Below are 27,225 nucleotides of genomic sequence, written 5' to 3'. Positions count from 1 at the left end.
ATTCTTTAGCACATTTTGACTAATACGCACACCTTTCTTGTCAGTTTAAGCAATTTATGTGGAAAAACACTTTTCAGGGGGAAATGTAAAGTACCTCATGCAACCCAAAGTATTCTGTGCGTAGTTATTAGCGTACATTTATAATTTGGGACTTGCACTTCTACTTCAGCACACTTATGCGAGATCGATTAAGATAATATATAAAAATCATTTTGCCTACAAAAAATTTGTTGAAGGCAACATTCGTGCGGCATACAGAATAGGGTTACTAACCTTTGAAAAACCAGCATTGAATGGTAGTTAGCGCGTGTTTCATTAAGTACAACGTCAAACAAAAAAATAGTATTTAAAGCATTTCCGCTTTGTTATTAGGGATGTCAATACTTGGTTTTTTACTGAATTTCGGGATTATTTTATGTATTTTGTTTTTCCCAATTTTTTATATTAAATAATCCCGAGATTTCAGCATTTGTTTCGAAACATAATTTTCTTAAATTTTTGTAAAGTTCCAATAAGCCTTTTTTTAAGTAGAATTTTTTTAGCATACCAAATTCACTGATATTAAAAAAAAAATTGTATTTGAATATTATCTATTTATTTAACTCGACATATTTTGCCTTGCAGAGCATTAATAAATTATCATCGCGTTTATGTAGAATAATTATAATTTTTTTTTTAAACTCATTGAGATCTCAGAATACCGGAATATCGCTTTTTTTTATCCCTAGTAGTCACTAACCCAGATCCATGGTTATAGTTTCCAAATTTATTCGGTATGCGATTGACTCTCCTTTAACCTAATTTTTACTTTAGTACTACACTGGAACGTTAATGTTTGCATCTGTCAATTTAATGAAAAATTTAACCAGTTGTGTTGATCCAGTCTTTGCTCTCTTAGTGTCTTTCTACTTTGTTTCGATTATAGCGACAGCTCTAACTACATTAATATAAAACCAAGACAAGATTTCATTACGCCTGAATTTACAGATGTGGGAATAACAGTAAGATTTCATTCGCTCTGCAGGCAAATGTCGCCTGCACACATCGCCTATCGGAAAGGGTATTCCAAAATTTTTGCTGGTAGTGAAAATCTTGCCGATGACTGTTGTGTTGTAATAGGTTAGTAAACTTACTTTGCAGCCGAAAAACTATTACACATCGTACTCAATACCATCTAATGGTCGGTCAAGCAAAGGACATATTTCGACAGATTGTGATTGATATGAGTTTGTCTCCTGCGGGCACCATTCACATGCTAGGCATATGTTGGGTATGTAAGGGTCGAGCTTAGATTGGTAGGAGTATGACCAGCTACAATACCCAGAGCATAGTTGTTTAAGAAAAACTCGGACCTCAATATATTGGACGGATTTACCGGTAGATATATCATACTTAGTTTAATGTCACTTTACCAAATGGCTTCGTGCGTGAGTAACACACCTTTGGTCCCGAATTCAGGGGCTACTAAGAATATGCAGCATTAAAAGTAGCTAAAGACAAATTTGCGCCTACATTTCCTCCATAAGAAGTCCATCTGCCTTTGACGCTTAACCATAAACATGTAGAGCCGTTTTATTTGTCGAAAAACATTAAAACTCATACCATCAAATGGAGGAGAAAATAACGCAAAGTACGTAGTAGCTAAGTACTTGTGCCAATTATATACATAAATACCCTACGAAAATGTATAAAACCAGACGAAAATGACTTGCATAGTCAAGACAGGCAATGAATGGGTCCTTGATTGCGTGGTGTGCAAACTAAGTTTCGCGTTTTTAGTATCCAATATTTGCTAGCTTATAAATCAAAGCAAAAAATATAAGGCAGGCTTATTTTTTACGATTAATAGTGAATATGTATCATAAAGTGACTGGGCAGCGTTAGGAGTTATTATAAGATTACCTGATTATAAATAAAAATGATTATAAATGAAATAAAACAAGTTCAACCTTAAATTCATAACATTTAGCAGTAATTTTTATATATATTGACTTACACACACACACACCATTTACTAATATATACATACGTCTGCATACATACTCGTACGTCTACATACATACATGCTTATAATTGCTCAGCCACGAAACTTACCGCCATAAACGACACATGTCACTTCCAGACTGCCGCCTTCCTCGTACGGACCAGCGCGCGATTCGATTCGCAAGTGGCGTTCGTTGAAAATTGTTGGCTGTTGTGGAGGCACTGAAATTGAATTAAAGCGAGGAAATATGAAAGGCTGGATATTTTAATGACTTGATATATTACGCAATTTGGTGTTAGTGATTTTGGTTATAAATTTCTTTAATTTAAGTAAGAATCTGTTAATGAAAATTTGAGTTGATTCGATAAGAAAAAATTAACTCATTCTAATAATAGTTAAATAATTCTGCTTAGTAAGCAAATTTAACTGCAAAGCGATTGCATGTCAAATGGCCCAAGTATCTTGGGCATTGCCGTAAATTTTTCTAAAAAATGGTATATTTCTGGTCTTGTTATACTAAGTAGTAAACAGAAAGAGTTTTGAAAAAATATAATTATTTTGAGATTTATTCAATGCTGGAAATTTTGACATTTAATTTTTAAAAGTGATAGTTGCTATTGACGAAGTTCTGATAGTGCTAATTAAGGGTGGGGTTAAAGCATCCGCCGAAGACCTGGTACTAATGGTATCGGGACCGTTTCCCTCAGATTTTGGAAAGGTGACTGGCTGGACTCAGTCGATGAGCTGACAATTGCGGCCTCCGAGTAAACTCGGACAAAACGGATCTGGTGCTAGAAAGTATAGCCTTCTACCAGAAAATTATAGCCTTCTACTCCCGCAAATCTATGTTCGTTAAAAAAATGGGGACTCAAGCCAATGGTCGTGCTGTGGATGTACAATACAGTGGTTTTGCCAATTTCAACGTATGGATGCCTGGTTTGGTGGGAAGCTCTTCGGAAGGATTATAATATCACTAAATTGGGAAGGGTGCAGAGGACTGCGTGCATTGATATTGCCCCAGTGCTGCCCTGAATGTCCTTTTGCATTTATTTCCCAGCGACTTTTCCGTTATTTCCATCGCAGCACAAACTACAATCAAGTTGAAGGAGGTTGGCCTCTGGCGGCAATCTCTCGAGGAACATGGTTTCATTTTCGGGCATAACACCGTATTTCTACGAACTTCGAACAGGGTCGTGCTAAGGCAATATTTCCAAATAGATAGGATTGGATCGAGGAGAAAATATGCACCGAAGCTTGCACCTCTGTCTTCACTGACGGTTTCAAGATGGAATCGGGAGTCGGAGTAGGGGTATTCCCTAAATCAGCTAATTTATCTATCTCCTTTAAACTGCCGAATACTGCGAGTGTTTTTCAAGCAAAAGTCCTTGCGATCCTCCAAGCATGCCAAATGCTTAGGGAACGCAGGAGCGAGGGGATATTAACATTTTCTACGATAGTCAAGCCGCGATCAAGACTCTGACGACGCCATGGTGTAGAATCAAACTAGTAAGCTCTTGTAAGGAGGAAATCAAATCTCTTGGGTGTGCAGGTAACATTTCTCTGATCTGGGTTCCAGGACATAGGCACATAGAGGAAAATGAAATTCCTGAAATTGCTTGCCATGGAGGTGATTGAATTGGCCTCAGAGACCTTTTACCGCAGAAAAAATGGAGCTCCATTTCTTCATATGCTACTTCGAAAACCCTTTGGCCCCAATACGATATACGAAGGACTCAGATACACTGAACGATCGACACACACGCGGAAAAGCTAGCGTTACCATTTAACCCCCATTTCAGAAACTCTGGGGACCTTTCAAAGAAGGAGACTGTTGAGCACTTTCTCTTTAAATGTCCGGGATTGGCAGCTAGACGATTAAGGTCACTGGGCGCTCCTTTCTTCGACAGCCTGGGGCAGTACGCTAACCTAAATCCAATCATTCTTCTCCATTATATCAACAGCTCTGACTGTTGGAGGTCTCAAAATGGTATCAGAACGGCGCTTCAGTGCTATTGTACTTGAGGAGTGCCAGACTGGCTCTTCAACCATTTCACCTACCTACCTTTCTAAAGTGAAATATTTTCGGTTATTTTCAATATTTACAAACTTTTTTTAAATTTCTTAAGAAAGAATAAACCTTTTGCAAAAAATATTTTGAGAAGATTAGTTTTTTGCTCTTTTTTTTGAGTAAATTTTTTTATTACCATTTTTCTGTTTATTAATACCAGAGACTGTACTCAGTAATCTCTGCAGGTTTCAACACGGTAAATTAGTATAAGTATTAGCATCCTAGCGAAGCGCTAGCATACGACGTACCCGTACGCGCTCGTTAGCAAATCGTACATTAGAAAGCGGCGCTACGTACATTCGAAAGCAAAATACTATGGCTATGGAACTGATTCGCTGTATGTATTTCAATATAACTGGAAAACTTATGAGAATCTCTGTAAGAAACTTACAGGCATGACTGATCATAGTCTCAGTTACTAATGAAAAACTAAAAAATAAAAAAATCTAAGGGACAAATCCCCCCCTCCCAAAAAAAAAAAAAAGTGAACAAACAAATACATTTGTTTTTCAAATTATATAATATATAATTTTTTTGAAAACAAAATTTTTAATAGCTATTTAGGTAGGTAAAATGGCAAGAGTACCACAGGCACACTTCAAGTAGCACTCACGTGCCGTTTTGATACCATAATGCGATATCATAATGTGGAAATTTTTAGGAAGGGAAAACCTTCTACAGCCATCCAGTGCTGTCGATATAGTGGAGGAGAGAAAAGGAATCTAGAATTTTTCAAGTCATCGCCAAAGGGCACTCAAAGGAATCTTAAGCGCCTTGCCGCCAGAGCCGGACATTTGCACAGAAATTGTTCAACAGTCTCTTTCTCTGTAGGATCCCCACAGCTTCTGCAATAGGGGTTGTAGTACCGATCACCCAATGACCAGTGAACAGTGCAATGAGTTTGGAAATTGAATGGCGAGGGATTCCCATCACCTTATGTTTCTATCGAATTGGGACGAAGAACTTTAAAATGTTTAATAAGGATATAAAAATTTATTTTTCAATGTTAAAAATAACCGAAAATATTTCACTTTAAAAAACTTAATGCCAAAACTTTTTTTAAATTTTTTCAGTGCCAAATTTTTAAAATTTTTTTTATTTCTTATCATACTCAGGACTACGAATAAACCAAATTTTAAAAGAATTGACGACAATGTCCAATATACGAAATAAATTTGATAATACCTATGTTTTAGCTTTTGAGTAAAGCCATGTCAAGTCATCCTCGAAAATTTCACTAAGTCACGGGTTTTTAGGGCAAGATGTCTCGTTGTGTAGTCAAAGTCATGTTAACGCTGTTCTATAAATATTTCGCGCAAATCCCAATTTTAGCAATTGTTATTAACAATCAAAGTTTTAAGCAAGATTAAATTGAAAAATTAATTACTCCAAAACTACATTAGATAATGACGTGAAATTTTGCATACCATTCAATTATTGTCTGTACTATTTTTCAAGTGTTAATAACTCTTTTTATTGGGACAAATAGATAAATAAATAATAACTTTTTGTGATAAGTTGCACTTTTTCATGTTTTCTTCACGCTGTTAAACAATCGGACTTACGCATAATTGTGAAGACATTAGCACATGAAGTAAGTATGCAACGTGTAAGCAGGGATCATATAAGTAAGTGAAATTTTCGAGGATCATTTTACATGGCTTTACTCTTTTAAATTAACAGAAACTACTGCCATCGTAATATTTCTAACAAAATATTTTAGAAAATTTTCTGTTTATTCTCATTACATCTGTGGTCGTATGACATATTAGTTCAAGGCGAATAGAAAATTCGGGCAGACAGCCAATTTGCTGAATTTTTTCCTAGTTTGTTCCAGTAAATGAAATAAATTTTGCCTATAAATTTAAATAAGGTATAATGATAGAATCGGACGAAACAGGTAAATGCTCTAACACAGGGATCACATTCGTGGAGATTTTGATTAAATAAGGCTTGTGCAGTGTATCGGTTGAGGCTATCAGGCGTATCATAAATAAAAACCCACAATTTGCCCCTAATAAAATATTATATTTTTCAATATGTTTTTGAAATTTTCATTGATATTCATTATGTGCTCTTGAAAAGTCAGAGTTTTAGTCAGAAATTTCGTACTCATTTGATTTATATGGAAGGTTTTTTAACTAAATGAGAACTATCGATAGCTATGATTTGACAGCAGAGAATAGTAAGCTGTCTTGGTAATCCTGTTCAGTAAGGTTTCATAAGTCATTAAGAAATATTTAACACATCCAAAATGTGGAAATTTCTTCTTCTTCTTCTCATGTGGAAATTTACTTTGAACAAAATAAGTCTCTTCAAGAGGTCATAGAAAACTGACAGCATCGTTGATACTAATTTCTCTTCTAATGAGAAACTTGTTTTATTTGTTGAAAAAATAGTCCGAAATTCCACAGATCGCACGTAAATGACATGAAATTATCTACCAGTTTATAATAAGAAAAAAATTTATTCCAATAATATTTCTGATTTGTATTATCATTTTAAGTTCTCAAGCTCTTGAAAACATCCAATATATACTCTTTACCGCTCATAAACATATCTCTGGCGGGCTCTAATGCGAATAAGGCAATCCCTGTTACATACACTCAAAGAAAGATAAAAAATTACATAGGGAGACTTTTTCAAAAGAATGCTAGTAGAGTTAGCCATGCGACTTAAATTTGTATCTACATGTCCTTTATCAGCCTTTTAAAGCTCTGTGGTATGTAGTATAGAGCGAGTCCATGGCAAGTGATTCAAGCATTTTGAACATTGTTGCATATTTCTCTGAAAACTGGTTTATTTGTAGGATTGCGTATAAGTATATTAAGAAATGAACTAAATCATTAAAAAAATGAATAATTTTAAGATTTATTTAAGGCTCCAAATTTAGACCAAAAGTCTTTCAAAGTCAAATATCAGGGGCTCTTTGTGACCTTAAAAAACATTTTTAATTTTTTACGATAAAAAAAATATTTAAAAGAAAAACGAAAAACCAAAACAAAAACAAAAACAAAAAGTAAGCTGATACCCTTAGTCTTTAGTGCATTTAATTTATTATCCACTCTTAATAATTATTATTATTCAATATACCTGTATTAGTAGTAAAGAAATGAATAAATAAATACATTTTTTTTTTTCAGATATTATATTTTAATGCTTTTTAATACTGACTAGAGAGGACGACATTGGTTAAGAAGCTGAAGAGAGTTCAGCGGTCGGCACTCATTGGAATCAGTGGGGCGCTTCGAACGACTCCTACTCTGGCGCTCAATGCAATGTTAAATGTGGTACCCATAGACATCGCAGGCAGAATTGCCGCTACACCTACCGCAATCAGACTGAGGGGCTCGGGCTATAAGCTCAACCTCAGTCATCCTTAGAAACTTCGAGCCCCTCTCCCTGTCAACGGATCAGTGTATGTCTTCCGGAGCCTTCTCCACTCATATTCGATCAAGGGAAGAGTGGACGGGGGCTATACCTGGTGACTGGGTCCGGTGAACTTGTTTACGGATGGATCGAAGTTGGAAGGAAAGGTTGGCGGAGGAGATTTTTGCGAGGAGCTCCCCGTCAGACTCAAATTCAGATTGCCGGGCCACCTGCAGAGTGTTCCAGGCAGAGGTAGCCGCAATCAAGTAGGCAGCTGATTGGCTGCTCACATGAGTACTAACAGTCAGCAAAGTAACTAATTACTCCGATAGCCAAGAGGCAATAAGGGTCCTCGAGTCAGTGACGGTGCATTCCGAATTGGTCAAGGAATGCTTGATCTCACTTTCGACTGCGTCCGAATTCTTCGACATAAGCCTGATCTGGGTTCCTGGTCACAGCGACATTGCGGGAAACTGTGAGGTGGATGAGCTGCCCAGACAAGGGACATGTGAGGTGATTTCCTCGCGAAAGGAGAGAGTTGGGATCGCCCTAACTACCTGCGGTTTGCTCCTGGAAAGATGGGCATCGCGCCAACTCAGGGAGCGTTGTTCAAGTACACAAACTTGTAAGGTTGCGAAATCCTTCTGGCCACATGTGGACCGAGGGCGCTCGGGCGAGCTTCTGAAGTTGACAAAATATCAGCTTTCGAATCTCGAGGGTTTTCTCACAGGTCACTATGCGCGAGGAATGCATGCTGTGAGGTTTGGAACTACCTCAAGTCTCTTTTGAGACGGATGTATGGAGGATGAGGTGGAATAATCTCAGCACCTACTCCTTAACTGCCCTGCTCTGGCGAGGCTAAGATCCAGGCATCTTGGCCCTTACTTCTTTCCTACACCTGCTGATATAGCTGGCGTTGACATTAAAAATCTGATCAATTTCATCAGCTGCAGAAAGCGGTTGATGCAAACGCTGCACAGTCATCGTTCGTAATCCACACACTAAACCCACACTCCTAACCATCTCAGCACCATCTCTCCCCGCCCTCTCCCTGCATCCCATCGGTCTTCCTCTTTAACCTCACCTCCTTCATAATGGTACCACAAAGGACGAAATCGTTTTTCTTCGTCCAAGCGTGCTCATTCCATATCATACCTAACCTAACCTACTGAGTTATCACAACGAAATATAAATCATTATTTTATAAATTATTAATTTTAATTATTTAACTTATTAATATTTATGTTATACTTTTATAAAAATCTAGAAATAGCGATCATTATTATTACTACAAAGAGTCTAAGGACTGTAAGTCTGAAATATCCATTGAGTCCCCTCTAAGTTTCATAAGAAGTAAGAGGCACTTACCAACAACTTCCAAATTGACGTTACTATTTCTAGTCTGTGAGAGCTTGAAGTCAACTCTGCAACGAAAATTCCCAGCGTCCTTTTCCTAATAATGAGAAAAATATAATATAAAATGGATTATTTTTGTTACTTTCCCAGCAGTTTATTAATTAATTTTAAAAGTTAGTTTGAAGAAAAGGACATGCATGCGTATGTAAGTCATTAAATTAAAAAAAAATAATTTTTATGTGCATATAGAACTTCTTCACAAACAAAAAATCTGCTGAAAATGTGTAACTACATTTTGGGCACCATACATTCCTTAATAGCGCGTGTGTCTATTATTATTTAGTAGCAAATAAGTGTACATACCTTCACAGGATTAATAATCAATTCAGCTGGCTCTTTATGCGTACGAAATACCGCCCGATCTTCGAGTACTTCTTCATCTCGCCAATGTGAGGGTGTACCCGCATGCGCACCACGCGTGTCATAACTGTAAAAAAATGGAAAAAGTTGAGCAATTGTATAATATCGGTAGTAGAGTTTATAGTAACAAAATAAAAAAAAAACCATACACCGATGCCGGTAAAAAATGGGATTTATGCAACACTTTAAAAAGCTAAAACCCACTGAAGCAATACTGCTTACACACCTATCGATAAGTAGTGCGCAAGACGTCAACAGTGAAAGACGTGTTCTGCAAGTGCTCTGACAAAAATAGCGATAAGTTTGGGAAAAAGTCCCATGGAAGTGATAAAAAGTGTGCAAGTGTGATCCCAGGAGCTAGAGCAGTGACCAGTGAGTGCCACTAACAGGAGTACCTGACCAAGCAGGGGTAAACACAGCCATTTTTAATCAAACTCCAAAAGAGTGAAAAAGACAAAAAAAAAATGTTTAATAAAAAAACAAAGAAGAAAAAACTGAGAAACTATTACGCAAATGGTGAAAAGTGTTGTTGCTGAGAGAGAGAGAGAACAGTGGCTTAATATAAGCACATCTGCTCAGACAACTGCAAATTATTTAGCAAACGGTGCAAAGTGTTGTTGGGAAGAGAGAGAATAGCTGATTACCATCTGCACATCTGCTTAGACAGCTACGGTGAGAGGTGAATGACATCTGACTCCCACAGGTATTAGCAAATCACCCAACAACATGCCGAATGAGTCTCCGAGCATATGCGGAGAATCGAAGGAAAAGAGCGATCCGATCAGTCCTTTTCTGAGACGAGCGAGACAACAAATACACACTCCTGAGCAAGAGCGCGCTGAAAAGCACCAATGCGAGTATAAAACTCCAGGCATGGAAAAAAGCGGCACGCATCAGCAGAAGGAAGAGGAAAGGAAGCAAGCAGCAAAGCGAGAATCAGACGGGGAGCCTCTACGTGTGATGGGAGAAAAAATTAAATAGCTCATTAGTATGATGGAAGTGCAGAGGCATATCAACATTCCAATGAAAGACTTGGTGAGTGCAATAGAGAGGCAGCATCAGAAAGCATTAGACATGCACAGCATATCTAAGCCACCCACTGTGCGCGCCAATCTAGGCACAGAAACTGACAGAATGGAGAATGATCGCAAAAACCAAGCAAAGCGAGCCCGCACGGCTGCTATGCCTTCAGGACAATCTCAGAAGATGCGGCGCTCATCATCGCTGATCTATGCCCACTCGACCTGATAGCGCAGGAGGTGTCCGAAATGAGACGTATGAGGAACAACCAAGCCCAATGCGACCAGCTGACACTGAGAAAATCAATAAACTACCGCTGCGTGGACCAGTGGTAGACGCGATGGGACAATGCAAATAAAAGCAGGTGGGCCCACCGTCTCATCCCGAACGTTGAACCTTGGCTCCAGAGAAAGCACGGAGAAGTATAATTCCATCTCTGCCAAATCCTAAGTGGTCATGGCTGCTTTAAAGCGTACCTTCTCCGCTTTGGACACGAAGAAAGTCCATACTGCGAGCAGTGCACACCAGCAGTTGAGGAGGGCACAGAACATGTGCTTTTCACGTGTCCCCGCTTCAGAAGAGTAAGGGCTAAACTGGAAGACAGCATTCGCAGCAGCATCACGCCCAAGAACTTAGTGCCACTGATGTTGAAGAGCCAGGACAATTGGAACAAAGCCCAGCACATAGCTGCTGATATAATGCAGCAACTCCGACATAGCGAGCAGCCAAGGAGGATGCGCAAACGCCAAATAAGATCGTGCAGCAGCAAACCTATCCATGAAAACGCAGGCAAACTTACGATAACTAACGAAATACTTGACAGTAGCACCGGGGGGATCGGTACTTTGACGGTAGGAGGTTTAGTTCGGGTTAAAGTCCCATACTGACGGGGTAAGGCTTTCGATGCTTCCTCCTCAAAAAAAAAAAAACCCCATAAGTCTGCATTTTTAATTTCTCAGTACGTAGATTTTTTTTCAAAGAGCTCATATAGATATGGATACGGATATGTGGAAAGGAATAGAAACGGATGTGTCTTTTCCTTTAGAATCCTTAAACATTTGAGGCTTTTGTGATATACAGTAGCGGTCACTGAAATCCATCCCAGTGGTCAGTTACAGTTGACTTTTTACGGAATCTAGTAGTCTTAAATTTATTTTGTGCCACTTAGTTCACACACAAAGTTTGGCCATTATTTTAGTGTACTATTCATAAGTCGTCAAAGTGGAAAAACTGAACAATAAAATATGGTTCAATTGGTTCAAAAAACTACACCCTTCATGCACTTAATGCCAAAGTTAAATTTAGTAAGGTTATCAGTACAAGATTATGCAGGTTCTTCTGTGATGAAGAGGAGCCTATGGACCTCTTAATCACCAACTGAGAGGCATTAGGCCACAGGAGACACAGAATCCTGTGCTCGTAAACCACACACCGCGCACAATAAACCATTCTGGGCGCAGTGCATAAAGGCCTTATCCTAACCCATACCATTACCATACACTGGATGGATTTGACATCAAACGAAATTCCCGTATCTAGGGAGAAGAAAAACCCTCGAGTGGTTTCAGAAAAATCATTACATCCACTAAAATATACTATTTGGTGGGGTTTTTGGTCTGGTGGCATAATTGGCCCGTTTTTCTTATAAGATGAAAATGATAGAGCTGTTAGTGCCATTGGGCCTCGCTATAGACAACTGATTGAAGATATTTTGTGTCCTGAGCTTGAAAGAATAGACATAGACGTTCTTTACTTTCAACGCGTTGCAGCCACTCGCCACACAATACGGAAAACATTGCAAACGTTTTCAGTAATGAAACAGAGCACACTTAAATTCCAATCGGCAGGCATGCTTTCATCCGACCATATTTAGCATAGCAGCTGTGCATGCACCTTACCAGCTCCTCGCCACCATGTTTGAATAGCTCAGCCGACAGTCCGTCGGCGTCCGCGGCTATTTTGTTCTTTAGCTGCGTTATAGCTATTCTCACCTCGTCATGGTCAGGTGGCGGAATGACAATTCCGTCGTCAACTATTGGGGTATCGGAATCTTCACATTCTCTGTGACATGCGCAGCTGTCACTATTTAATAAATTCGAGAAGTGTTCCCGCCATAATTTAAGAATGCCATGGATGTCAGTCACCAGTTCGTCGTCTTCTTTCTTACAGGAAAACGCCCCGGTCTTGAAAGCCAAAGCTAGAAATTTAATTTGTCCCCAGGAATGGCCTACTTTCTGCGCTACTTCTTCAACCTGTAATCTCCAAATGTTGACCGGTCTTCTGCGCCTACGGCTCCTTTGAGGACTCCAGTCCGCCGCAATTCTTGTAGTATCCTCCTGGCATTTACGCGACGCATGACCGATCCAATTCCATGCAGTACCTTGAAGTACATAGGTATTTGTTAAGTTGCCGCCCAAAGGTCGTCGTTGCTTATGACGTGGGGCCATAATATCCGCGTTATCTTACGAAGACAACGATCGAAGAAGGATTGCTATGCTTGTAGGATACATGCAGTTCGGTTCCACATTTCACAATCATATAATTCTACTGACTTCACATTGGCGTCGAAAATCCTTAACTTCGTACATCTGGATATGCTGATCGATCTTTAAATTTTGTCCGACATGCCAAAGGCATCCTTTGCTATGCGGTTGTGTATGTCTGTTGCTGACTCGTCATATTTTGTAATGATGCTGCCCTACTTCTTCTACTTCATCTAGGGTAGTGCCGGCAATATAGATAGCTTGCATTTCGATGGTGTTGATGCACATTAGCTTTGTCTTGGCGTTGTGTTGCAAAATCACTTACCGAATATAACGCTCGCATAATCTTGGTCTTCAACCTCACCGTTCAGACCTCAGGAAATACCTGTATTTTTATACAACACACAGTCCTGCGATAACACACATCCCTGTCTGGCATAGGTTTGGACTTCAACCCAGGCATTCAAAGTATTTTTGCACTTCTCTTGACAGCTAGCACCAGATAACAATTCTTACAACGTAACACACCATAAACACTTCCGTAATACGCTACACTGGATACGCCAAAAACCTTGGTATTGCTTACAACAGGACGTTAGTCTGGAGCATCGACATATATGGTGTGAACGGGAAAGTCTATCGAATGCTACTTCCTATAAGTGGACTGCATCCTAATGTAATAGGATCCACAAATAGAGGGACCTTAGTTGTAAGCCAACTCCGAGCGGTAGATGATTTGCATGAGCAGCTTTTTTATGGCAGAAATACATTCGGATGTTGCTTGCTGAGGGGCGACCGCTAAACAAAAAAACGTTGTTTATAATTTGGTGTTTCTTGCCCAGATATTCAAATCTGAGCACTTCCAAATGGTAGTCACACACCAAGCTATTCAGCTCCGGCAGCCGCCATATTTCACCCAGTGAAAATTCGCCTAATCCTTGCCAAAATTTAGCCGATACCGATACTCTTATACGGTCCGGACAAAGTGCAAGTCGCACTAAAAGTCAAAGTGTAAAGTTCTTCATAAAACTCCGGGTACAGCTGTTTTACCCAAAATTCAACTCCTCAATATCCAAAAGGAGTCTTTGGATTCGCTTCCCATCGACATCAACCTCTTATTTCAAGCACTGTGAGTTTCAAAAGCGAGCTGAGCAGATTTTATGCCTTTTGAAACATGCGCTCATTAATATAACTGACATTTTTACATAACTGTCACTTGCGTCTTGTGACCTTTTCTAAAGAATGCTGAATTTTTCTAGATTTGAACTATTTAGTATGTAACTTTTATTACATATAATATGTGCGCATCAGCACCAAAATAAAGCCAATGTCTATCAAATAAATTATGCAAATAAAATTCGATAAATATTTCAATGAAGAGCTTTGTTTTAAACTTTTCTGATTATAAACATATATGTGTGTATATATAATAGGTGCGTACACCCTTTTTGGGTGTTTGGCCGAGCTCCTCCTCCTATTTGTGGCATGCGTACGGATGTTGCTCCACGTTTCTGATTACCCTTTTGCTATTTAAAACTTTAATTTCATTTAAAACAATCCTTGCTGCTTTAACCACCTTACCCACAAGCCAGAACGGTATTTAATAAAGCAAAATATATTGAAAACCAATTCACATACTCACCTATAAATTGGAAGATTATTCTTATACCACACGACCAGTAAAACTTTGTCGTCAGGCAAACTGGAACCGACATCGCATTTAATTTGCGCTGAAGTATTGACCAGCACTCGAAGGATTTCACCATCTGGAAAATGAGAAGGATAAAAATGAGAAGCGAGCGGTTGTTAGTGCATTTGGGGGGTAGAAAAATGCGCAAAAATTTCAGGCGATTGATAGATTATGCATGTATGTGTATACACGCACAAGTTTACATATTTATATTTTTTTATTTAGATAGCTACTGTATATACGCATTTGTATTAAAAAGAATTCAGTCAAAGTTTTGACATAGAATTTTACCAAGAAAAAAAGAAATGTAATAAGTGCAAAATAAATCAAAGCCAATTGCAAAGTTCACAAAAAAATAAGCGAAATAATAAATTGAGTTTATAAATAAATATTGCAATATTACACAAAATCAATAAAAAATATTAGAAAAGTCCACTCTAAAATAATTTGAAGTTAAAGCCAGGAATAAGTGAAAAAATATGTATGTATGAACGCACACGCACGAGAACCCTGCAAGAAAACCTAAGGTCGTGAAACTAATTTACTGGTTCACGACTGGTGACGCTTTCCACTTCAATTCAACCGGGCTATTCGGGTCATGTTCTTCGATTTCGTTGTAACTCAAATATGTTGCTCTCTAGTCAAAATAATGAGACACGTATTTTTTTGTTCGCCCGAAAAAATTTTTTTTCAAGAGTTATCGGCAATTTTGTTCTTCGGCTCGAAATCGATTTTTTTTCATTATATAAGAAAAAAGTGAGATTTTTTCGAAATTCAATATTTCAAAAAGTGTATTTTTTTTGGTAACTTTTTCGAAATCAAGAGGACACCTCAAACTTCAATTGAGCTGAATGCCCAGTAGCTAAAATGAGTTATTTTTGAATAATGAATTTTTGAGTAAAAAACCTGTTATGCTCTTTTTGTTATTTGGAAAATAAAAAAATTTCAACTACTTTTTTGCAATTGTTTCTACATGAAGTCGTTCGCGTAAGTAATGACGATCATTTTGAACTCAGAATCATTAAAATCGGTTCATTTTTGACTAAGTTATGAGCATTAAAAAAAAAAAATTCTTATATAATGAAAAAACAATCGATTTCCAGCCGAAGAACAAAATTGCCGATAACTCTTGAAAAAAAATTTTTTCGGGCGAACAAAAAAATACGTGTCTCATTATTTTGACTAGAGAGCAACATATTTGAGTTACAACGAAATCGAAGAACATGACCTGAATAGCCCGGTTGAATTGAAATGGAAAGCATTTGGTATGATTTCACCAAATGCGCGCCATGTCGTTGCTCAAGTCTGTCTAAATATAAATTAATTAAAAAGTAGTTAAGGTAACTAATAAAAATAAAAAAATAATTGTAAAACATTTTTTTCTTCTCTGTCGTTCTAATGAATGCTCAACACAGCAAGAAAACGCTAAACTCTGTCCACAAAAAAAAAAAAATAAACGTGATCTTCTAGTCACTTGAAACGTGCACTTTTTTACATCAAAATCTATTGGACTATAAAACTGCACATCCAAATCTTTTTTGTTAAATTCTGATCAAAAAGTATGAACTTTCGATGAATATTTATTGATGTTTTTTTAATTTGGGTTAAGTTTGAAATTTGAAATTCTTTGGTTTATGCAGAAAAAGCACCTATATTTTACGAAAAAAATTATTCAAACTAAGTGAGAGGCAAATAAATTGGCAGAGCTTGCCAATATGTCCCTATGCTATAGTTTTTTGAAGTATTGTAATTTGTCGATATGGTTTCGTTACCCTATCCCACTGTTGGATCTGAAACAGACTTGCGAGTCATTAAAACCAACAAAGCCGCCACTCTTAATTGCGCTGGGCAATTTCATTTGTGGTAGTTTTCTTAACACGTTGAGTGCCATGTGAGTCCAGGTGGGTCTCACAGTGCGAAGAGACTTTCAGGCCTCGTGGTGACACTTGGTCCCGCGGTATAATGTGTGAGATGTCGGTTTGTGCTGATGCAGCTGCTTCATACAGGCTATTAGTAGTAGTGTATTCACGCCATACTAGAGCCATTGCATTGTTTATGCTGCTTGGCCTATGGGTATGAGACCAATGTGGCATCATATGGCCTATTCAAAAAGTGATTAAAATTAACGGATTTTTTTACTCGTCGCGAAAGGGGTACAAGTGTTTAATCGATACAGACATATTCAGATGGAATAATATGTTTTTCTATTAATGGAGAAAGCTTATGTAACCTATTTTCTGTCAGATCCTCATTATTGTTGAAATGCAGCATTTTCAGCAATAATTGAAAACGATTTCTTGGCATTATGCTGGGCAAGCAATTCTGATAAATCGACTTTTTCTGCCAATATGATTGCAATGAAGGATATGGGCACAACCCCATCCAAATGATTACAGCGATAAGTTTTTCAACTTCATTACGATTAGTTGGTGTCCATTTTTGAATACGGGAATTCGGCAAAGAGTCTTTCTGGGTGCATTGAGAAGCATAGCGATTTGTTTCCAGTACCTAAACACAAACAATTTTAGATATTGAATATATCTACCTGCTTCCAATGGCGACAACTTACAATTAGGTTCAATATATCGTTATTTACAAACAATTTGAAGAAGTCCACTGGCTCTTCATTGTACATATCGTATAGCTTACTTTGAAAGCCAGAAGACTCTTCGGTGAAAGAAAAAGTTTTAAATTTGTTTCCATCTGCAGGATACCAGTCAAAGGTACTCCTTTCGTTTGTGTGAGATCTGTTTGCTATATTTTCAGGTAAATTTACTTCTTCATTTTCTTCTTCGGAATCGGAAAATTGCAAATTTTGAATAACTCTCGAAAACGTTTGATCAATAGCGTCCATTTCGCGTCTTGAAGTTGATGGTTCATCCTCAGGATTTACTTCTGCTCTTTTTTTACGAGGAGGTGGTTCGCTATATTCACTACAGTCGGAATCACTTGAGCTTGGTTGATAAAACGTATCACTCCTCTCATTTTCCTAATCGGACATAAGTTCTTGCCATAGCGCAAGTGTATGCTCTGGTTTTTTTTCATAAGACGACATTTTTTTACTTTTTCACCGACGCACACAGAATCACTAACTAATTATTCAGTCACACAATTTGAACTCAAAATAAACGCTAAAGCTTGCAAGCTAAAACATGATCAAAACGGTTTAAAGAGCAAAGAAGAATGTGTGGTGACACCTTGGTCTCATGTGGCACAGAAGTTCTAACGGTCAATCTCCTGGCCCTGTGAGTCCAACGTGTCACCATAAACAAAAAGTACCGCTATTTATCGAATATTACATTATATTTTAAGAAAAATCGGATATTCAGAATTGTTGAACTATATTCTATTGTATTATTTAAAAAAAAAAATCGTGGCCGGACGAACCCCATTTTTTTTGTTGTATGGTGGCACTCAACGTGTTAAGGATCTGGGTCTACTTCATATTGGTAATCATTACAATGTAGAGAACTCGGTTGGGCTTGGACTAAGCCAACTTTTAATTAATTTAATTATTTTAAGTAAATTTTGCCCAGTTTCACCAAAGAATTTTAAATTAATCAGACAGTTAAAATTTAAAATAGGAAAGTTTCGTATTGAAATTTTTCAACTTTAAATTTTATAATCCTGATACGTTTTACAATTAATGGGTGAAACTGAACTTGAGTCATAAGCAAAAAAATGATTTCTTCGTTTTTCAGAGTTAGCCTCCGAAAGCGAAATATGGATCTTCGAAGTGCGGAATTTGACATTTCGTAAAAAAATATTTATTTTATTAATTGTATGTGAATAACTAAAAAAAAGTAGAAATATGGGCGTGATTCGCCTTTTTCGCTTATTTATTTCATTCTTCGAACTTATTTTACAGATGTCATAACGGATCAAAGGTCAGATCTTTGAAAAATTTAAAGCCTTATTTGTATATACCAAAATAAATCTTAACTAGCGAATTTGTAGTAATTACTAACTTCTTCAGAGATAGATGCAGCACGGCATCACCTGCTAAGACACTTGCTAAGCCAATACCATGAAATATTGCCCAGTTACTTATGAATCTGAAATTCACACTCCCAAATTCATAAGAACTGCATCAGTTCAGTACCATAAAATTTCCCTACAGACAACGTATTCAAGTACACAGGCGCACGTGCGCGTGCAATCTGCTAGTATTTGTTAGTAGTAGCCGTGTTAAATTCACTTTGGACGAAAATTGATTGCAACACAATTTAGCCAACTATTGTTCGCTGCGTGTTTTCTCCTGCTATTGCTATAGGTTAGGGTGTTTCATTTATTTTTGTTTTCATTGTGGCTTTGTTTATTGAAACAAGAAGACTTGTCAAAAGTGTCAAACAATGTTGGAAAAAAACTTTTGTTTCGAAAACCCAAGGCGAAGTGTTGGAATACCAGTGGATGGTAGGATATCTGAGCCAACGTGGTGAGTTGTAGCTTGTGAGTGTGAGAAATACCGAAAGGAGTAGGTTGTTGTTGTTTTTTTAAATAGTTAGTATAATAAAATGAAGTTTTCTGCGCACAAATATGTTTGGCTATCATTTGAGATGTCGAAAGTTCTATGGGGAAAGCAAAGGATACATCGCGAAGCTAAATAAATGCTTTATTTTATAAGATAAAGCGAGAGCCCTGCAGGAATTTATATATATAACTAAGTCACTTTAAGCGAGAAGGGGGGAACTAAATTGTTATACAGATGTTCCAAGCTAAACGATAGGGTATTTTTTGAAGGAATTAGGACTGGAACTATTCTATCGTCAACCAGACTACTGCAGCGTCTGACAGGTAGAAGTTCTGACAATAAAAGAAGTGGCTACGTATCTAAATATGTATGCCGTGACAAAAACTACAATAAATTAAGGTTGTCAAAAAAGTCTTGCGGTATTTCCGCAAGCTTGTCTTTGCAAGCGCGTAGTTCTAGTTGTATTCGTCGCATCGGTTCACGCTAGAGCTTTTTGGAAAGCTCTTTTCACGTGCTAACACGTGTTTGATTAATTGTTGTTTGCTTTTAGTCGTTCGTGAGTTATAGCGTCGCAAACATGGAGCAAAATAAAGAGAAAATACGGCATATTTTACAGTACTACTACGATAAAGGCAAAAATGCATCTCATGCTGCCAATAAAATTTGTGCAGTTTATGGACCCGATACAGTTTCCATTTCCACCGGACAACGATGGTTTCAACGTTTTCGTTCTGGTGCAGAGGTGATCGAAAATGCGCCACGATCCGGAAGGCCTGTCGTCAAAAATTGCGATAAAATCGCTGAATTGATCGAAAGAGACCGGCATAGTAGCAGCCGTAGCATCGGCCAAGAGCTGGGCATGAGTCATCAAACCGTTATAAACCATTTGAAGAAGCTTGGATTCAAAAAGAAGCTCGATGTATGGGTGCCACACGTCTTGACGCAAAAAAACATTTTTGCCCGTATGGATGCATGCGAATTGCTTCTGAATCGCAACAAAATCGACCCGTTTTTGAAGCGGATGGTGACTGGCGATGAAAAGTGGGTCACTTACGACAACGTGAAGCGCAAACGGTCATGGTCGAAAAGCGGTGAAGCTGCCCAGACGGTGGCCAAGCCTGGATTGACGGCCAGGAAGGTTCTTCTGTGTGTTTGGTGGGATTGGCAGGGAATCACCCACTATGAGCTGCTCCCCTATGACCAAACGCTCAATTCGGACCTGTACTGCCAACAACTGGACCGCTTGAATGCAGCACTCATGCAGAAGAGGCCATCTTTGATCAACAGAGGCCGAATTGTCTTCCATCAGGACAACGCCAGGCCACACACATCTTTGGTGACGCGCCAGAAGCTCCGGAGCTCGGATGGGAGGTTCTTTTGCATCCACCGTATAGTCCGGATCTCGCACCAAGTGATTACCACCTATTTCTGTCCATGGCGAACGAGCTTGGTAGTCGGAAGTTGTCCACAAGAGAGCCCTGTGAAAATTGGCTCTCCGAGTTTTTTGGCAATAGGGAAGCGAGCTTTTATAAAAGGGGCATTATGAAGTTGTCGTCTCGTTGGGAACTCGTCATCGAATAAAACGGCGCATATTTGACTTAAATCGCATTATTATAACCAATTTTATGAACAATTGAAAATTCAATAAAAATACCGCAAGACGTTTTTGACAACCAATTATATTCCTTTATAACTTACCTGCCACTAAATCAATGTATGCGGCTATACTAAGATCAAAGGTTGCACGGGAAAGCCGGGCAGCCCTAGCTAATATTAGTGCTGTATTCAAGGTTTCGGTGCACAAAGATATTGGAGGAAATTGGAAAACCGATGAACTAGGTACTATTCATCAGTTACTTAGTGATGGAAGTACAATTAGGATACCTATGGTCACGAGCAAACTAATAATTAAAAACAACATTATCCAAGAGACTAAAAGGTCATGTAGTGATTAGGACACAGGCGTAACAGTTAGGCTACTGTGGCCGCAAATAAATAAAAAAAAGAGAAAGGAACTACTTAGTATCTCAAGAGAGCATATCACGAAGGTCGTGTCTTGTATATCCGGTCATTGGAGATTAGGAGTTTATTCCCATACATATTCTAGAAGTTATGGATATGAAGAAATTGAAACCGAAATTTGAATAGGTCGAGCCAAGGAGCTCCAAGAGATTTGGTGGCTCCTAAAACACTGAGACTAAAAAGCCCATTGTATTTAGAACTCTGGAAAGAGGGTATATAGTCAAGGAGGAAAGGAGAAAAGTACCAGAGAAAGAGATAGGAAATAATAGGCACAGAGACAAAGGTAGTTAGTCCTGTGAGAATTTTCCAGATTCATTAGCAAATCTGTAAATATCGTCCAGTTTTAGAGAACGAATATTACTCATTCTCACAATATCGGAACCCAAAACTCGCAGTCTTGCTCTAGCAAAGGCAGGACACTCACTGAGAGAGTGCTCAGTGCAATACCGCCTCCTCCAAGCAACACAGATACATTGGGTCCTCAATGATTCGAATGACGGTCATAGGCTGATCCCATGGGTTGGGTCCTGTAATCATACCGATCATTAACCGCACGTCTTTCCTTCCAAGTTTTAGTAGAAAGTTTGACAGTTCTCTATTCGGACTTGTGCCAAAACACTGTGCAGTTCTGCAGCGTTCTATACCGGACCATCGCTGCCTACATAATCGCTTATCCAATTCATGATTCTTGTGGAACTGATTCCGATTATTGGCTCTGTTCCCTGTGGGGAAACCGCTGATCTACGGTTGGCCAATTCATAGGCAATTGATGAACACCGGAGTGTCCTGGAATCCATAAAAGTAAAAGCCTGTTCCGTCTTGCGACAGAATTAAGCTTCTTTTTACTTTCTTGAACAATCCTCGAGGTTTGCTTCGCGTTCTCCAGCGCCTTCAGTGCAGCCTGACTGTGACTGAAACTCCAATCTGTTTTCCGCTCCGCCTCCTCTCGATTATTCATTCGGCTACTTTCAGGGTGGCAAAAATTTCCCTTTGGAAAACAGTTGCCATTTCCCCCATAGCATAGTAATAATTATTACTATCAATTAAATTATAAGTGGATATGAGGAAGGGAAGGAAAGAGTTGAGCACTTCCTTTGTAATTGTCCAGACTTACCTAATATCAGAGCTATGGTATATACTCTTTCAATTATCTTAGGGAACTATTCGGCGTGAGAATTAGACAAATTCTGCGCTGCATCTCAGCCATAAAGTGGCCATTCGATCAATCCAGTTTTGGTCGTATGACTTGAATGGGTGATTGAATATTGCACTCTCAGCTATGAAACATAGTTTTTTTTGTTTTTTTTTGTGTTTTTTTTAGCCTTCCAAATCCGTGACATCTTAATAAAATACTCGAAGAAAATCAAAATAGTTTGGATCCCCAGCCACAAAGGCATACAGGGGAACGAACATGCCGATTCAGCAGCCAAAAATATGCATTATTCACCTACAATAACTTTTCCTCTATTAACTGCAAAAGACAACCTTAAAGTTATCCAAAACCACTTTTGCAACCTAAAACTCAAATGGGCACATTTCAATCACCCATATTATTTAAATAATTCAGAAATCCATATACCCATCCAACATTCCCAAAGAACTCATAAGCCTTTTTATCCCCTTAAGAATTGGCCACAGCAATTTCACCCACCAAAACCCTTTAAAAAGGCGATCCACCTCCTGTATGTCCTTTTGTAGAGATCAACTAAACATAAGTCACCTACTCCATTTATGTCCTTTGCTAACCCACAAACGCATCTCTAGATTTGGATCCACCCCATCTTCCTCACTACTCAAATCTATGATATTAACAACCAAAACATAACTAACTTGTTTAACTTTCTGAAAGAAATAGATCTACACAAAGCATTGTAAAATTAAGTTCAACTTAGTCAACACTACCAAATCCTAATTGCTAATTTAATGTAATGTCTGTATATTTTTTTTTTAAATTTTTTTGCAGTCCTAGGCTGTCATTCTTCCGCAGTTAAGGATAATGCGTTGGTGCCGAGCTAAGGCATACTAAGCTCTACCTCCAGCAGCCTAGTTATGTAGAAGCACTCTCCGAAGGGATGCTACTCCAGGCGACGTGCGAAATTACTGACTGATACATTTTTAGAACTCCTTTCGATGCGTCAGCTTACCTTTTTCTACAACAAGATATTGTTGAAATGCTACTTTATAAAAGCAACCCTAGCAATGCATCTGTTCATGTTCGAATTGTCGAACATAAGTATTAATAAGAAAGCACATTAATTTTAAACTTGCTTCGAATGTAACCAACACTTGCGTTCTGTCAATAAAACCAACAGGTTATGGGCCCAGGTACAAATTCCTGGAATCCAAGTAAAGTGTATTGTTAAATTAAAAGTGTCAAGATGAGTTCTTCGCTTTTTAACATTGAGAAGTTGGACGAATCCAACTATGACTCTTGGAGTGTGCTAGTTCATCAGGAACTATGGTCAGTAGCGTCGGGGGTAGCACCATGTCCAGAAGCAGCTGAAGAAGACAAGAATGTGGTAGCATGGAAGGTCAAAGACGAAAAGGCCACAGCGACAATTATATTGAGCATAACACCGATGCAGATAGCGTATGTAAAGAACTATAAGACGTCCAGCGAGGCATGGAATACTCTTCGTGATATTCATAGGCCAAAGGGACCTGTACGCAAAGTAACTTTATTTAAGCGTTTACTTGGAATGCGTATGAAAGATGGTGAGTGCGTTCAAGATTATGTGTGTAAGTTTACATCATTGGCTGAAAAGCTAGAAGAAATAGGAGTTGGTCTCCAAGAAGAATTTTTCGTGATAATGCTTCTTGCAAGCTTGCCAAAATCCTTCGAGAATTTGGTTGTAGCATTAGAGTCTCGTGACGAATTGCCCAAGCTTAGTGCTATAAAGATAAAGTTAATAGAAGAAGGAGAACGTCGTAATTCTAGTAGTGTGGAAAACACCGAAAGTACCGTGCAAGCATTTATGGTTCGAGAAAATTCTAGCAAAATGCGTAGTTCGACGAATTCAAATTCAAACGAAATCAATATGCGGCAAGCATTTGCAGCGAAGTCAACGCAGGGTAGCGACAGAGAAAAGAGAAACGTTAATTTCAAAAATGTTACTTGCTATGGTTGTGGGCAGAAGGGCCACATAAAAAGCAATTGTCCGAAATCAAACAAGTTCGTGAATTCAACGAAAGAAGATTCAGCGAAGAAGCGTCAACAACAATATTCGTTCACTGCTTTAGGTGCAACAGACTTCGACACGTTCGGCAGAGGAAAATGGTGCTTAGACAGTGGTGCGACTGCGCATATGTGTTGTGACCGTACGTTGTTTTCGAACTTCGTGAATCATACAGAATCGATCGCATTGGCAGGTGACAACAGCATTCGTGCCGAGGGTAAAGGCGATGTTAAAATACAAAGTGGCATGTGTGATTTAACATTGAAAGATGTTTTGTACGTTCCTTGTATGAGAGGCAATTTTATATCAGTGCCGTCGAAATGGGTTGCGCAGTAAACTTCAACAAAAAATATGCAACGGTGACAAAGAACGGTGATGATATCTTACGACTCAAACAAAGCAACAACTTGTTCATGTTTGAAGGTAAGCGCAGCAGTTGTTTTGGTGCCATGCAAAAGCAGCAATCATATGGCATAATAGGTATGGGCACTTGAATTATACCAGCTTGAACCAACTTGCACACAAATCTTTAGTTCATGGGATGGAAAAAATAAGTTTCTCGGAAAAGCCAGTATGTAGGGCATGTATGTTATGCAAAATTCATACACAACCGTTTCCAAATACGAATGAGCATAGATCAAAGAATTTGCTAGATTTGGTGCATACGGATGTATGTGGGCCTTTTGATACACCATCGCTAGGTGGATCAAAATATTTTCTGACATTCATAGACGATATGTCAAGAAGGATATTTGTCTATTTTATAAAATCAAAAGCTGAGGTGTTCAACAAATTTGTCGCATTTTGTACTATGGTTGAGCGACAAACAGGTAATCGTATTAAGGCGGTAAGAAGCGACAACGGCGGTGAATATATAAATAAACAGTTAAATGATTTTTTCGAGAGTCGAGGCATTATACGTCAATTGTCAGTTCCCTACACTCCACAGCAAAACGGGGTAGCGGAAAGGGCCAACCGCACGTTGGTTGAAATGTCCAGAAGTTTGCTGGTGCATTCGGGTATGCCCGATTCGTTGTGGGCAGAAGCGGTAGCGACGGCAGCGTATTTGCGCAATCGTGCGCCGACCAGAGCGCTCAGTAATGAAACGCCTTATGAGGCGTGGTATGGCAGGAAACCATCAGTGCAGCACTTAAAAGTATTTGGTTCTGTGGCGGTGGCGTTGGACAAAACGCATCATAAGAAATTCCAACAAAAAGGCAAGCAGTATGTAATGGTTGGATATTCTTTGGTGTCAAAGGCATATAGGCTATATGATGCAGAGTTGCGGCAAGTAGTCGAAAAGCGGGATGTGTTGTTCGATGAGGCAAGTTGCGTTGAAGGATCTGGTAGTAACGGAATAATGTTTGATTTTGAGTGCAAGCGGCAAGTTCAGATAGAAGCCAATAACAACAACAACAAATCTGGTGACACAAGGGAAGTAGTTAATGAAAAAGACAGCAGCTGTGAGAGTGACGCGAATGACAGCGATGATGGTGTTAGAGAAATCAGCAGCGAAAATGACGAATTTCTAAGTGCTGATGAGCAGCAGGTGAAGCGTGGACCAGGAAGGCCGATGCTGGTTCGGACAGGTATGCCAGGTCGTTCCAAGAAGAAATTTAACGTATTGAATGCTATGGACACGAATGAAATAGAAGTACCAGAAACATATGAAGCAGCAATGGCTGGTAAGCAAGCGGATATCTGGAAAAAGGCGATGGACGGGGAGCACCAGGCTCTCACTTCAAATCAGACTTGGTCATTGGTAGATGTGCCTAAGGGGCAATCGGTAATCGGCTGCAAATGGGTGTATAGCATCAAAAGAGACAAACACGGCAACATTGATCGTTATAAGGCGCGTTTGGTGGCGAAAGGCTGTTCGCAGAAGTTTGGCGTAAATTATGAAGACACTTTTTCTCCGGTGTGTCGTTTCGAAACGGTACGATTATTATTAGCGTTAGCGGTAGAGCTGAAAATGTATATACATCAGATGGATGTGTGCACAGCGTATCTCAATAGTGAGCTTAACGATGTCGTTTATATGAAGCAGCCAAAAGGGTATTGCAGCGGTAATAATCAGCAAAAGGTTTTGCGGTTAAATAAAGCGATTTACGGTCTAAAGCAAAGTGGTAGAGAATGGAATTCCAAGCTGGATGCGACGTTGCGTGATCTGGGTTTCATTCAGTGCGAGAGCGAGCGATGTCTTTATAAGAAAGATGTAGAAGGTAATCTTTGCCTAATACTTGTATATGTAGATGATCTCCTTCTAGCGTGCCAGTCAAAAGAAGTTATAATGAAAGTCAAAAGTAACATATGCGAAAAGTTTGAGTGCGTTGACAAAGGTTCAGTACAGATGTTTTTGGGCATGCAGATTGAGCGAGATGGAGAACTGGGTGATATATCGGTTGGACAATCACAGTATATCAAAGATTTGTTGCGACAGCATCGTATCGAATCGTGCAGACCGGCATCGACACCACTGGACGCAGGTTTCCAGGTCGCGTGTGACAGCGAAAACTGTAAGAGGGTTGACGGAACGTCTTATCAGTCTATAATTGGGGCGCTGATGTGGCTAGCGTTATCTACGAGACCAGACATCTTTCACTCAGTATCGAAATTGGCGCAGCGTAATAAAGATCCGCATAGTGAACATATGGCAGGTATTATCCATGTGTTACGGTATTTAGCAGCTACGACCGATATGAAGTTACATTATCGTGCATGCAAGCAACCATTGAAAGAGTATGTTGACGCGGATTGGGGTGGCGATAGAGTTGACCGCAGGTCTTATACCGGTTACGTGTTCCTTCTGGCTGGTGGTCCGATATCCTGGAAGTCGGAAAAACAGGACTGCGTCGCCTTAAGTAGTACCGAGGCGGAATATTTATCTATGTCGTCTGCAGCAAAGGAGGTGTTACACCTGCGAAATCATCATCGAAATTGGTTGTGGCGATGCGAACACACCAACTGTGTTATTTGGAGACAACCTCAGTGCTCAACACCTTGCAAAGAACGCTGTGCACCATGCAAGGACGAAACACATTGACATTAGATATCACTTCGTGAGAAATATTGTTGAGAGAGGCGACATTAAATTAGAATATGTATCAACTAATGAAATGATAGCAGATATATTATATTAACGAAGAATTTGTCAAAAAAGAAACAC

General features: G+C 38.9%; 1 protein-coding gene across 1 annotated transcript in view; it reads right to left on the bottom strand.

Moving 5' to 3' along the window:
* Positions 1–17,025, bottom strand: part of LOC128860924 (uncharacterized) — a 266,000-nt gene extending 248,975 nt beyond the window's left edge. The window contains exons 1-7 of the mRNA XM_054098764.1: positions 16,960–17,025; positions 16,621–16,898; positions 16,303–16,457; positions 14,343–14,466; positions 9,141–9,264; positions 8,790–8,874; positions 2,095–2,205 (exon numbers count right to left, since the gene is read on the bottom strand). Coding sequence (XP_053954739.1) covers positions 2,095–2,205; positions 8,790–8,874; positions 9,141–9,264; positions 14,343–14,466; positions 16,303–16,457; positions 16,621–16,898; positions 16,960–17,025 — 943 coding nt within the window. The remainder of the gene's footprint in view (positions 1–2,094; positions 2,206–8,789; positions 8,875–9,140; positions 9,265–14,342; positions 14,467–16,302; positions 16,458–16,620; positions 16,899–16,959) is intronic.
* Positions 17,026–27,225: the final 10,200 nt, after the last annotated feature.

This window comes from Anastrepha ludens, chromosome 2 (assembly GCF_028408465.1).
Source record: "Anastrepha ludens isolate Willacy chromosome 2, idAnaLude1.1, whole genome shotgun sequence".
Lineage (NCBI taxonomy): Eukaryota > Metazoa > Arthropoda > Insecta > Diptera > Tephritidae > Anastrepha > Anastrepha ludens.
Note: the sequence above shows the minus strand (reverse complement) of the source record. Positions and strands in the feature narration are given on the sequence as shown.